Source organism: Syngnathus floridae, chromosome 17 (genome assembly GCF_059516105.1).
Source record: "Syngnathus floridae isolate MCC-2025c chromosome 17, RoL_Sflo_1.0, whole genome shotgun sequence".
Classification (NCBI taxonomy): Eukaryota; Metazoa; Chordata; class Actinopteri; order Syngnathiformes; family Syngnathidae; genus Syngnathus; species Syngnathus floridae.
This window is the reverse complement of record NC_142429.1, coordinates 8,456,489-8,469,507: the sequence shown is the minus strand read 5'-3', so window position 1 is coordinate 8,469,507 and position 13,019 is coordinate 8,456,489. Positions and strand designations below refer to the sequence as shown.

General features: G+C 40.6%; 1 protein-coding gene and 1 long non-coding RNA gene across 2 annotated transcripts in view; one reads left to right on the top strand and one right to left on the bottom strand.

The window, feature by feature from the left end:
• Positions 1-13,019, bottom strand: part of LOC148384209 (protein shisa-8) — a 36,829-nt gene that overhangs the window by 9,448 nt on the left and 14,362 nt on the right. Inside the window, exon 3 of the mRNA XM_088358556.1 lies at positions 12,152-12,267. Coding sequence (XP_088214682.1) covers positions 12,152-12,267 — 116 coding nt within the window. The remainder of the gene's footprint in view (positions 1-12,151; positions 12,268-13,019) is intronic.
• The window catches only part of LOC148384208 (uncharacterized), a 31,821-nt gene continuing 19,503 nt past the window's right edge, over positions 702-13,019 (top strand). The window contains exon 1 of the long non-coding RNA XR_015853511.1: positions 702-814. This is a non-coding gene — a long non-coding RNA (uncharacterized LOC148384208). The remainder of the gene's footprint in view (positions 815-13,019) is intronic.

Below are 13,019 nucleotides of genomic sequence, written 5' to 3'. Positions count from 1 at the left end.
CTGAGCTTTGAACGTGCCCTTTCATCTTAAGGGCCAAGCAGACCCTGCAGCTTTTTTTTTTTTTTTTTTTACTTTACACTCTCATATATCTCGTCGACTCAAAGGCTTCATCCCTTAAGCTTGAAGGTCCCTCAAGTCCCGTTTGTCGAGAGTCTGGTTTCCATTCAGACGCAGCATATTTTTACCGTGAAGAATTTTGGTTCGGATCCAAATATTTTTCATATATTTTTCACCATGTATCACATATTCCACTACACTGAACAGGTTGGAGTGTTTGCTGTTGAGATGCATTATAGATGTGCTGACTCTGTGGGTCCCTGTAGATTTAAAATGTCTTTTTTACGAGGAACTGAGACGTGGATGATTTCCTGAGTGCTCTTCTGCTTTTTTGGTATTCAATAGGATGAGAAGGAATTCAAATCTTTCATTTTTCGTGCTCTAAATTGTTTAAGTTTTTTTTTTAAATCATATATATCTCTTAAATGTTTTCCTGCCTGTACTGCTACTTGTGTTGCTAAGATAGATGAAAACATTTCCTTTAACTTTTGTGCCCATTTTCTGATTTATACAGTTTGATTTGACTTGAAAAATTTGAAGAGCAAGTCACTTTGTTGTCAAGGTCAAACTAACCAGACAGAAGTCGGCTATATGAATAAAATGATGAATGACTAAATCAAATCTTAAGCCTCTAATTTGATTTGCAGGAAACCACCGTGTCTGAGGAAAAACAACAAATCAGAGACAGAAAATGTGACCTCTTGCAATTGAGAAAATTCAGGACCGACGTGGAATTAGCAACTTTTCTACTCGACAGGTAAGCAAATTTTCTCTTTTTGAGCTTTTAATTGTACCTTTCAAAAATAATACTCCATAGATGACATCACACTCATTCTTAAAAGGGGCGTGGCTTATGAGTTAGGATGCATTCAAATTTTGCGAGCAGTTAAAACACTGCCAGCTCCCCCTTTAACAAGTTCTATTTTAGTTTTACTTTGCGTCTCATCCATCTGTGAAGATTTTTGTGTTGTTGTAAAAGCCAAGAATGTTTTGTGTAAATTCTCATTTTTTTGCAAACAAGATCCAGAGGTGCAAATGTAAGCAGCAAGCAGGGACTTATTTATGAATTCCTTCAGACGGAAAGAAAGGTCGTGGGGGTATGCGTATTCCATTCCCGTGAAAAATGACAGACTAGACCTTTTGATGCAGCTAATGGATCGCAATAAAGAAGCAAAAGAAAGTGCTTTCACGTGAAAAATAGGGCAATAATTAACTACGTGGGTCACAGAAAGACAAAAGGGTAACGTGTGAGCGCACATTGGATACGTTATAAGCTCTGACTTGCATAATCAATTTCGCCGGCCTAACAATAACAAGCTAGCACACACAAATACCCAATCTTACATCAAATAATCACTGAAATGCCCTCGATTGTAGAAACTTGGCAGCCGCAACTCTCTCGATCACACAGACTTCCCTTGAGTGTCTGTGTGTGTGTTGAAAACCATCTCATCCCTATTCTTGGGATGAACCGCAGTGGCTCAGATCGCTAACTTTACAAAGGCCCCTAAACGTCTCCTGTGGCCATCCATCGCAGTGGCCCATAACGACGCTTGGCACCGCTGTGCATGAATATTAAATGAGAAGAAATATTCAGCCTGTTGAAATTAAACTTAAAAATAATCTTTTTTTTAGTAAAAAGCTGTTTACATTATAGCATATGCAGTGAGGGATGGAGGTTGACCTTCAATTTTCCGAGAGAAAAGTCAATATATCATAAAACGTGTGTTTATCTTAGCTGAAATAGAAGATTGCCTTTTTTTTTTTTTTTTAACGTATGATAAAAGTGTCAGTATTCTAAGTCGCCACTCCGAACTGCGTGGCAGATGTGCTAACCACCAGGTCGCCGTGCCAGCACACTATAATCAGTCATTCACAAAAACAGCCACCCGTCAACACTCAGCCTTTGCCTCTGCCCCGCTTTTTGGATCAAGAGCTCTGCTTCATGTTTTCAAGCATAAATCTCCTGCCAGTGTGTCCACCCACCATGTCTAACGGAGATTTATGCCACACACACACACTGTGTGGGCGAGATATGTGTGCTAACACACGCCTGTGTTTGACCTTCAAATCATCTCCCAGCTCTTTGTGCTTCCATCTCGTCATTGATACCTTATTAACACGGCCGTCCGGGTTAGTGATGCAAAAGCAAGTTCGACTTTGGTTACAGTGCGGCTTGAGAGAGTGATGGGGGAAGATTTTTTAGGGCACTGAAATAAAGATGATATGAAAGGCAGCAGATGGTTTAGGAAGAAGAAGAAGAAGTGACAGGAGGGTGAAGAGTTGACAAAATATTGTGAACGTTTCAGCTGCTGGAAGGAAGCACCTGCTCTCTTTTGTCATCTTTGCCCTCGTTCACGTTTTCTTCGGCTCTCGTTAAAACAACTATGGCGTCATGTCACACCATGTTTTTTAATACGCTAGCTAGAAATAAATGTCTTCTCTTCGATGATGCTTTTTCTCTCCCACAAGAGCGAGCCCCCCGTTAAAAAACACCGAGAGAAGGATAATAATGAGATGACATATCTGGCAAGATAATTACATGCTCCCTGTCTTCACGCAGTATCATTTTCCCAAAATAATCCAGCTAGCTAAAATATGCATTATTCTCGTTTTGAAAAAGTCAAAAATTCCCCGCCTCACCTTTTTAATAAAAGGTTTCCTGGTATATTTTGATTGCTTTGAGATTCAATGTTAAGCTTACGGCGCATTAAATCAAATTCACACGGTGGAATGAATTCAATTGAAGTAAGTATGCTCGAATGAATTCAGTTTTCGAGATTGGAAATCTGATTTACATTTGACAAAAAAAAATGCAACGAGGAAATGATTTTTAATACCATCCCTGTAAGATACATAGCTCAGTGAAACCATTCAATAATATAAAGTGTTACCTCAGGAGTACAAATTATTTTGAAAGTGAGATGTAATCAACATTAAAGATGGCCTCTTTGTAATTATTCACATTTACGATGACAGCTTTTTCTGGCGGCTTTGAATATTAGGCGTGTGAACGACGAGCGCACTTTGCTAATAAATCACTGAATGACATCGGCAGCTTTGGGGGACACATAAGGAGAGAGATGAGCTATTACTAAGGACCATCAGCTGCACCTGGGTCTTTCCTTATTTAACGTGTCAAAATGTTCTGCGCGACACTGGGGCGCCAAGACGTGTAAATGAAGTCATTATTGCAATTTGTCATCTGCTTAGCTTTGGGCCAAAACGTCTTTGTTCCCAATTTATCTTAATAATCGTTTTTATTTTATTTTATTTTATTTTATTTTATTTTATTTTATTTTATTTTATTTTATTTTATTTTATTTATCATCTTAATAATGTCATAAATTTATAAATACATTTTATAAATAAATTTATAATAAAATAATATGTAATAATATAATATAATAATAATTTATAAATGAAATAAATGTATTTTATTATCTTGATAATGTCAAATACCTGTGACAATTTAAAACACTATCTCACTTGATGTAACCTTTATTTTTATTAATGTACACGATTATATTTGTTGGACTTTTGCCTGCCTGGAGATTCACCAAAAAAAAAAAAAATGACCCAGTGACATGTCGGCAAGCACACACACATGCACACACACGCTGTGTGAAAGACGTCAGCGCTTTCTCCATGCTTGACATTTTTGTTGCTCTGCAGCCAACACATGGAAGCTGTCCAGTGACATTTTCTATCTCTGTCTCTCTCTCCCCCTCTCTCTGTCTCTACTCACTTGCACCCAAAAAAAAAACCATCTCTCCTGACATAGCTCCTCCATGCAGCCTGCCCATCTCATCCTTCTCACTTCCTATTTTTAGTTCCCCACAATGCTTCTCACCTCATTGTCACCCTCTTGCCTCCATGTGTCTTACACACCCTCACAAATGGACAAACATATGCCTGTGAGTGCATCCTCACACACACACTTAACATCTCTTCATATTTTCACACCCTAGTTCTCACCCCTCCATCCAATTCCTTAATTCCTGCTCTCTTTCCCTTCACACGTCCCACCTGTGTCCCCTCGGAGCGACAAACGGAAAACGAGTGACTGGCTGTGATTGAAAATCCTGTTTAGCAGTTTTTCCATCAGGCACTTCTGTTAGTCCTTGTCCTATTTTCCTCTTCTCTCCATTCTTCGTCTATTCCCACCGGGCATGGAGTTCCTGCGTGGTGGCCAACGCTGGCCTCTCTTTGATCCCCCCCATAATGCATTGTGATGGCTGTGTCAGCGCTCGCCCTGATCTCACAGCAACTCTCCAAGAAACAAGCTAAGATCAATAGAGCAGTGCCGTTGGGGGAAAAGGACTCCCTCCACTCTCTGCTCTGCCTGTGTGATTATTTCCTTCTTTTCGTATTTATCGTTTCTCTTGTCATAATCCCATCGTCCTTTTTTTCAACCCAGTGTTTTGCACTCCAATTTCCTTGACATCTTTACTGCAATGCACATTAAACTTATTATTTACCTTGTGTTAAGGGGATATACTATATCATGAAAATTAGACTTTGTAATTGCGCGTGCACAAATAGTCGCGTTTCCGAGCTCGCCCGGCTACCGAGTGTGAAATTAAACAAGTGACTATAGCTTGAAAGAATTGCGAGTAAACATAAAATGCATTTGTGTGTTTTCGGAGCGTCAATACGGGAGCGACTTCCCCCTCGCTTGTACGATGATGGCCCTCTGGGTGGTCTGGACGTTGATAAATATCCCAGCACTGAGGGGACTTGCTAGGTGTGAATATGAGCTAGTTCAGTCATTTTTCCTCTGCGAGGAAAAAAAAAAAAATCCAATGTTGGATAGATTTTAGATTTTTGATTCAAAGATAATAATAATGATAATAATAATAATTGTCGTTACAAGCCTTTATGAATAACATTGAAGCTGGTTGAAGCAAAAAAATGTTGTCCAAAAATAATTTCATGCGGAATTAGAATTCAATTTGATAATGAAATTGAACTCATTCACTGCCATTGACAACTATAAAGTGATTTTTTTTTACCGGAAGTGAGAAATATCATTCCGACACTGCAACAAAGATATTATTTATGTCTTGATTGATTTTTATCGCTCAAGCTCACTTGACAGTCCTCTCTTGGCTTGTTCTGATTTAGCGGAACACAAAACATTCATGAGAGCTTTGAAAGGGCAAAGCTGATTGGATCCAAGGGGCCCAGCATCCCACCGCGTCTCTGCTTACGTTTTAATGCTGCGGAAATGAAACACACCATTAGTCACTCCGTCTGCCTCAGTCTTGGCTCCCTGCTCCGACCCACACCCCCGTTTCCGCCGTGGTTGTGCGTAGGTCTTAGGTTTTTTGGTGTGTGTACAGTTCAACGCGTGTGTATTTAAAAAGCATCCTGTCGGTCGGCGCTCTTCAAAGCCCGTGGCTGTCACACAGCACATCGGCTGTCATAACAGACCTGACTCCCCCATCTGAGGTTCACGCATGGCTGAGTGTGATTAGGTTAAACACGCTTGCTGAGATGATTTGATGTGATGTCGCGTCGTGCGTGTGCCTGACAGATACGGAAACGAGAGAGGCTGCGAGGGGGGTTGTAGGTTTGCGTCACATAGGTCCAAAGATTGCGCAGGTGTGTGGAGATTGTGGTTTCTTGGATACTCACGAGTCACAAAATTAGGTAGACTTGCAAAGTAAATTGAGGAAGTTGATGTTCGTTTTTGAGTTACAGTCATGAGTAAGTCGCTAAATGTTCTCAAAATGGAGAATTGTTTTCCAAGAACACTTGGTGTTGGGATTGATTTGTGTCAAATATGTTTGGAGCATCATTCGGCTCGACGGTGCCTCACTGCCTTCATCAAAGATAACCATGCCGCTTTTCTGATTGCCTTTCCCAAACACAATGCGACACGGTTATTAAAATATTTCTTATTACTAGCGAGTGTTATTTAATCGTGACGTGTGAAAAGCCGGCACCGTTCTTCTTAATTGCGTTTACTCACAAGTTAATGCTACACGGCATCACAGCTAAGCCGAGCAATAAATGACTGGAATCAAATTGGAACGTCACCTCACTGATAATGAAGATTAAATTCAAGCGAATCGTTGTTCCAGTATTACTTTTAATTCTTTTTAAAGCCCTTTGTTGGACGTTGAGATATTAGGAAATGGAACAGTCCAAGCACAACACTCAAAAAAGTGTTCATCAAAAACTAGGCTTATCTCCTTCCCAAAAAATAGATGGAAAATTAGATAAAAATAACTAAAAATAGATTATTGTAGTCCACTTTCTGCAAATTTTTAGCATTGACATGCGGCTTAACTATAGGGACTTTCAAATAGACCCAATTGAAATATTTATAATGTAAGTTGAATGCAAATTTTAAACAAATAAGATGACTGTTGAGCAAAACTTCATAAATAATTTGCACCTGTTAGCATCATCGTATTTTTGACGAATCCACAATGACGAAAAATTTACCCTTAGCCATTACAGATTTTGAATTATTTATCCCAACTTCAGCATCGGGCGTTTTCCGACCGTAAAATCCTTTGTTCCCCCCCGTTTCTTGTAAAAGCACTTTATTTGTTGGAATTCCCCTTAATGTGCTCGTCTTCCCTCCTACTCTTCATCATCCCGCTTTCTTGCAAGTCAGCATATGAGGGCCACCCTTGGCCTGATGCATAAAACGGGAAGTCCCTGCTGAGTGGGGTTAGGGCTCATTATGGTTTGATAATGATGCCAAAATGGAAGCGCCATCCCACCCTTTCCCTCCATACCACTATCAGTAGGCTTGCAGCAGTGGAGGATAATCCCGCCATTTTAATGTATCACCGCACGCTGCTCCGCTCAGTAGCTCATATCGGTGTCCACGCACGCACACGACACTTTATACGCCGTCTCAACCCTGACACGGATCACCTGCCTGCACGTGCAGCACGGCAGGGAAATATTTCAGGATTACCTCCAACACACACCAGAAATGCTCTTATACACACAACAAAAAAAGATATCCCACTCACACACACAACTAAAAAACATCCCGTTTAATATACAAGAATGTATGTATGAAATTTGCATTTCAGAAAGCGAGCTACACCAAATCTTTCTCCTATAGGCACATACGTCATAAGACGAGATGCACGCAAACATGATTTATGAAGACAGCTGATGACAAATGTGTCCTCTATGCTGTCATTTGTCTCTATTGAGCTTCAATTGTCTTCTTTCTATCACGTCTGCCAGAGGGTGCGCGGGAGGCGGCGCTGTCTATACGGCCTGATGAGTGTGTGTGTGTGTGTGGTCGTAAAGTGGGGTCGAGTGTCCTTGACACAAATGAGGAAAATAGTCAATCAACGCTCTCTCATTCACATACTGCCTTGTATTTTCACTCCATTTCCAACGCGTCAAACGCTCCAGGTAATAAGCATTTTTACTTCCATGTTTTGTTTTTGCGATGCCTCAACATTACTCATTTGATCCGCCCACCATCTTGCAAACTGGAGCTCATATACATGAGGAAAATCATCTTGCAAGGCAGTATAGTTACAAAAAAAACAAAGGTCCGTTTGCGCCGTTGTGGGCGTGAACACATAAATGAAAATAGTCTTTTGGATTAACTGCTGTCCCGTCATAAAGTCATCGCTTGAAGTGCTGCCCCAATAATTATAAAAGTTGCCTTTGAAATCCCCTTTACTCGGAAAGACTCATCAGATCTATTCATTGTAGCTCTCTGATCATTTCTGGCCTACCTCAGAGTGAGGGATCAGACAACTCCATGTCCGCCAGACAAAAAACGACATAAGAGAGTAAAGTTAGTCGCGGCGGGGACACAGCCATGCCAGAAAAGGAGCGCAGCGAATGCCTGCGAGGGAAAAACCGAGGCGGAGGGACCACGGACCGATAGTGGGAAATAGTCGAGAAACATAAAAGAAAATCGAGCCAGTGATGCAGTAGAGGATTTCAATTCTGACTCATACTTTAGCGATCAGCATCTTCTTTAGATCCTTATTGGATTATACGCTGTATAGCTAGAGCAAGTAGTCATCTCACATTTTATGACCAAATCTGTTTCGCTGTTGTAGCTTGAATGCTAATATCTAGCATGTCATTAAAATTCTCCATGCTTTTCCATAGAAACCTTTTCTTAGCTGCTTTTAAATGAGTAATCAGCGCTATATTGCGGCAGAGCTTGACAGACTAAAAGCCCCCCCCCCCACCTCCTCCCACCCATCTGGAACTTTCTCCATCAGTTTAGTAGCTCAAGCTCTGCATGGCAACGGTTTATCCTCCACACATGCAAATGATCCACGGAATCCGCAGTGCGCCGCTTCAAAAATGGATGCAAACTCATTCAAGTTGCACATTTCGAACATCGCCGTGCGCTATTAACATTCAAGCACCCTAAAGCTGTCAGCGTTAGCTCCAACGCACACTCACGGGCCGGTTCTAGTTGTTTATAGTCGCATAAATCGTAGTAACACCCTCTCGTTCTAAATAAAAAGTAGTACGAGAAGCCAGCAAGACAAACTGCCGACTCGGCGTAGGCTCGCCGCGCTCAAATGAACTTAATACTCGCATATAGATATAATTGTTAATATATGAAGGCTGTGTTTGGCTGTCATCCCTCTCTGCGTCTCAAGCTGTTTTCTACGGCGGGGTGTCATTGACGAGCTCGCAGAGGATATAATTGGCGCTGGCCCCCATGTGGCACTCTGATGACACTCGATGGTATTCAAGGGCGCACAGATGTAAACAAACACGCTGCCGCCTTAACACACAACAGCCCCCCTACGACGTTTCACTTAACGGCAACTCGGCGGGATCCCATGATACTCATTTTGGCATCACGCCGATTTTCCAGCTCGGTTTTAAACTCTTCGTTCATTTGCTCGTATATCACTATAGCAGTGTTTGAATGAGAGATAAAAAAAAAAAAAAAAAAATCAACCCAAATTAAGTTTCGTTTTTGCATGGGCAGCAAAAAAAATTTTTTTAAGCATGACTTATATGATGTGTCATCAATTTGGTCATAATTTAGCACTGTTCATTCCATTTTTAATGCTGTAGCTGTTTAATTATTGCCATTGTGGCTGGGGCGCTGTCCATGGTGCTGAAATCCTCACAACACAAAATGACAAGTTTGGCAACCGGTTTTAATCTTGTAAAACATACCCAAGGCTCAAACTATTTGAATTTTGAATATTTAATACTTCCTCATCCATTTTTTCTGTTTTCACACCACATTGCCCCTCTTTCTGTCATTTACATAATCACCTTCTCACTTCCACTTAGTCCAACTTAGGTTTCTCTTCTCCTGCTACTACTTCCTTGCAATATTTCACAATCTTCTCTGTCCTAACGCCTTTTGAATCATTGCTCTCTATCAGTCCAAAGAGGTGCGTGCACTTGTGTACGTCGCTCTGTGATGTGTTCAGGTGACGCAAGCGAGTTTGTAAGAATACATGCAACCATCTGCCAATGGACTAGGAATACGAGGACGAATAAACATGTGAGAGCAGGTGTGTGTGTTACATCCGTGTGTGTGTGGAACAGGGTGTCTGTCCTCAGGGTAGCTCTCCCCACTAGAAGAGAGGGCAGCAGCTGACCAGCTGTCCCCCTCGCAGCTAGCAGCATGTCGGCTCTTCTATCTGCTCTCTCTTTGCTTGTCTCTCATCACCTCTCCTGCTTGACCCTCTCTTTTAAACTCCTTTTTTTTGCTAGCTTCATCATCTCTATCCTCTTTCACTGACTGTAACATAACATGACCTATTTCTTTCCCCGCTTTCCTCTCCTCCCTCCCCCTTCTCTCTCTCGCACACATTCCTCAAATTTTACATCCTGCAGGTTTTATCCCGCCCTTCATCTCTTAAGCAGTATCAAAAATATCTCAGCCTCAAAACATGCTCAGGAGAGCAAAGGAGGGAAAGGAAGTAGGAGGATTTAGAGGATTTGGCTCCAGTCTTCAAACTTGAGATGTTTGGTCTGCGTTCAATTGTGTCATGTGACTTGCATCTTCACGCAAGTGCTTTTATCTTCATATATATTTATTTCAGGATCACAAAATGATTTGTTTCAAACTGAGGCCTCTGACAAAGTAATGGACTGTGCCCCCCCCCCCCCCCCCCCCACCCCTCTATTTGGCCTGGAGGATTTAAATGATTTTAATTAAGAGGTACTTATGCATAGACAGCTGACACAGCATGATCTCCAAGACTTCATCTTCTTGCCCTCACTCACTCTGTTGCCTCTACTACTGCTGCCAACAAGCTTCCATTCTTGAACAGTTAAAAAAAAAAATCCAGCCCACTTTGGATTCAGTGAGGAAAAAAAGAAGAATGCATAAAATTTCCGTGTGGAAAGAGCTTCATCAATCTTCAAACGATAAACACAAATAGCTCATGAGTGCTTCTAGTGATAAAATTATCCACGTATATATCATCTTAATCCACTGAATCAACAAACAAAACAATATGCAGGCTATGCTGTCCTAATTGGAAAATGCACAGCGCTAAACTTTTTTTTTTTTTTTTTTCCACCAGATAATGATGTTATAGACAAATCGGTGAGAGAAGGCCGGGGGAGTAAAGAGGGGAGAATTAAATAGCAGGGGAAGAAAGAAAAGCGATGCAAGATAGAAGAGTGCTAATAAGCACAGGATGGGGTGAAAATGAGGCCAAAATGTGTTTGTCGCCACGGTGGGAAGATGAAAGTCAAGATAGTTTATTGTTGAGTAAACATCACATGTGAAATAAGAGGAGGATAAATGATAGATGAATGGATGTATACGAGGTCTGTATGACTCACTTTCTCTGCATTGTTGTTTATGTAACGATCGCTCGTCAGCCGTGACGCAATATGATTCGGCTCGGTGGCGCATGCCATACATACGTCACACGTATGTCGGGCGACAGATAGTTCATATTTAAAATGTTTTTGAGAATGAGAGCAGATGTGACGCAGCGGGGACCTTTTGTCCTTTATAAATTAACTTGCACAGTCGTCACAAATGAGTCCTCGGGAACTTTTGATTTCGTTTTATTTCCCGGTGTGTGTGTGTTGTCAGAGACGAAAGAGAAAAACAGATGGGTCACTCAGCATTCACTCCGTGGGTTGGGACGTGGAATTGGGCTAATTAAGTCTTGATTAAATAGAACTTGTCTGGTGTGGAAACGTAAATAAATTACACCAAAAAAAAAAAAAAAAATAATAAAAAAATAAAACAAAAAAAAGACAAATAAATAAATAAATAAATAAATAAATAAATAAATAAATAAATACATACATACATACATAAATAAATAAATAAATAAATAAATAAATAAATAAATTGGTTAACACGTGAAAGGGGTGTTCTCAAAATATTTTCAACATTTCCAAGCACTTATATGTGTATATAAATAACGGACAAAGTGGGGGCAGATGCACTTACTATTACGAGGAAATAGGCTCAGAGGTTTCGACATGTGTTTAAAATTAAAAATAAATTAAAAGAAACAGCCTTAAAGCACGACTGAGTCTTTTACGATGTGACGTTTTAGTGCAGACACCATTCTTAAGTCGTGAGCTAAAACATGTGCTAATTTAAGTGGCTTTACTTTCACTTAGAGAGTTTTAATCTGTGCTTCTAATTTTGATTTTGTTTGTTTTTTGCTGCAAGTGTTTGTATTTCTACTTTAAGTACACCTCGTGAGTACTTTAGCCACCATTGAATATTTTGCCGCCGCTCAGTCTTTCGACTTTCCAATCCAGTCTGTGTCAGAACAGCAAACAAATGGAGATTGTACACTCCGCTTATCTTTGATAATAGATGACAAAAGCATTACAGCTTTTGTCGCCTCATTTCTCATCAACTTCTCTCTCATTCTTCTGCTCTTGTAGATTCTGCTTGTTATTTCTATTCATGCGTCACCCCAAAAAAATCACAAGGAAAAGACAAAATGCGCTGGAGTAATCTTTTGATATCTCGCATGATGTCATACATAAATTCCATTTCGGAAGATCTCATCTTGAGTGTGTTGTTACATCGCTCTGTCCCGTTCTCCTCATATCTCTCACCAAACTAAATGGCCAACAATGTCTTGTCAGTTTGAGGGTGAGCTTTAGTGTGATGACTGACCGTTGTTGGAGCGTAACGCCCTGGCCGAGATCCCGTTGGTCCCTATAGGGTGCTGTATTCCGGTTCCATCTACAACTCCCGCCTCGCCTGGCTGCTTCAGCAGCTCTGTCAAAGTCCTGAGGAGGAGAAAAAAAAAAGGTTACATAAAAAGCAAAGAAGGGGAAAAGCGACAATTAGTGTTGATGCTAAAAATCTGAAGGCTAAAATGATGAGGAATATATTTCTTAGGAAAATTCTGGAGATAAGTCGCCCAGTGTCCGTCTTCATAAAGCGACAGATTCTTACAGGAAGTTCTTTTGAGTTCTCGTCAAGAAAGTGAATTCAAAGATAAAAAGGAATACTCTGGGAGTTTGCCGACGGGAATGTCGAAAAGTGAGTTTCCCCTCTCGCCATCTTTTGTTGTTGGCTGCCTTTGAACAAGTTCAGAAACAAAGTATTTGGTGAAAGAACCTGCACCAGCAGATAAAAGTTTTTTTTTTTTTTTTAAAACCACAGACTCTATTTTAATGTTTGATTTGTTGAGTGAGCTCCATCTTGGAGTTGCATTTTTCTAAATAAGCAGAACTTGAGTTGAACTGAATTTATTTTCAATTGCGGCCTTCTTTTCCCCAACCAGAAAAATTATATTCCAAGTGACTTTGTGTCAATGATGTCATTAGCCTTGCAAAATGTAATATCATAATTACAAGGCTGGGTCAGCATTTGTGACCCTCCCCGCAGATTCATGTTTGACATTTGACAGGGAACACAATCAAGCCACCACGTTTGCTATGCTTCTAAATGAGGGCAGAGATTGAAGAGCGCAGCCATGAAGAACATAATGGAGTCGCTTGGCCTCGCCGATTCTCTTTCATCTGGTTAATATCTG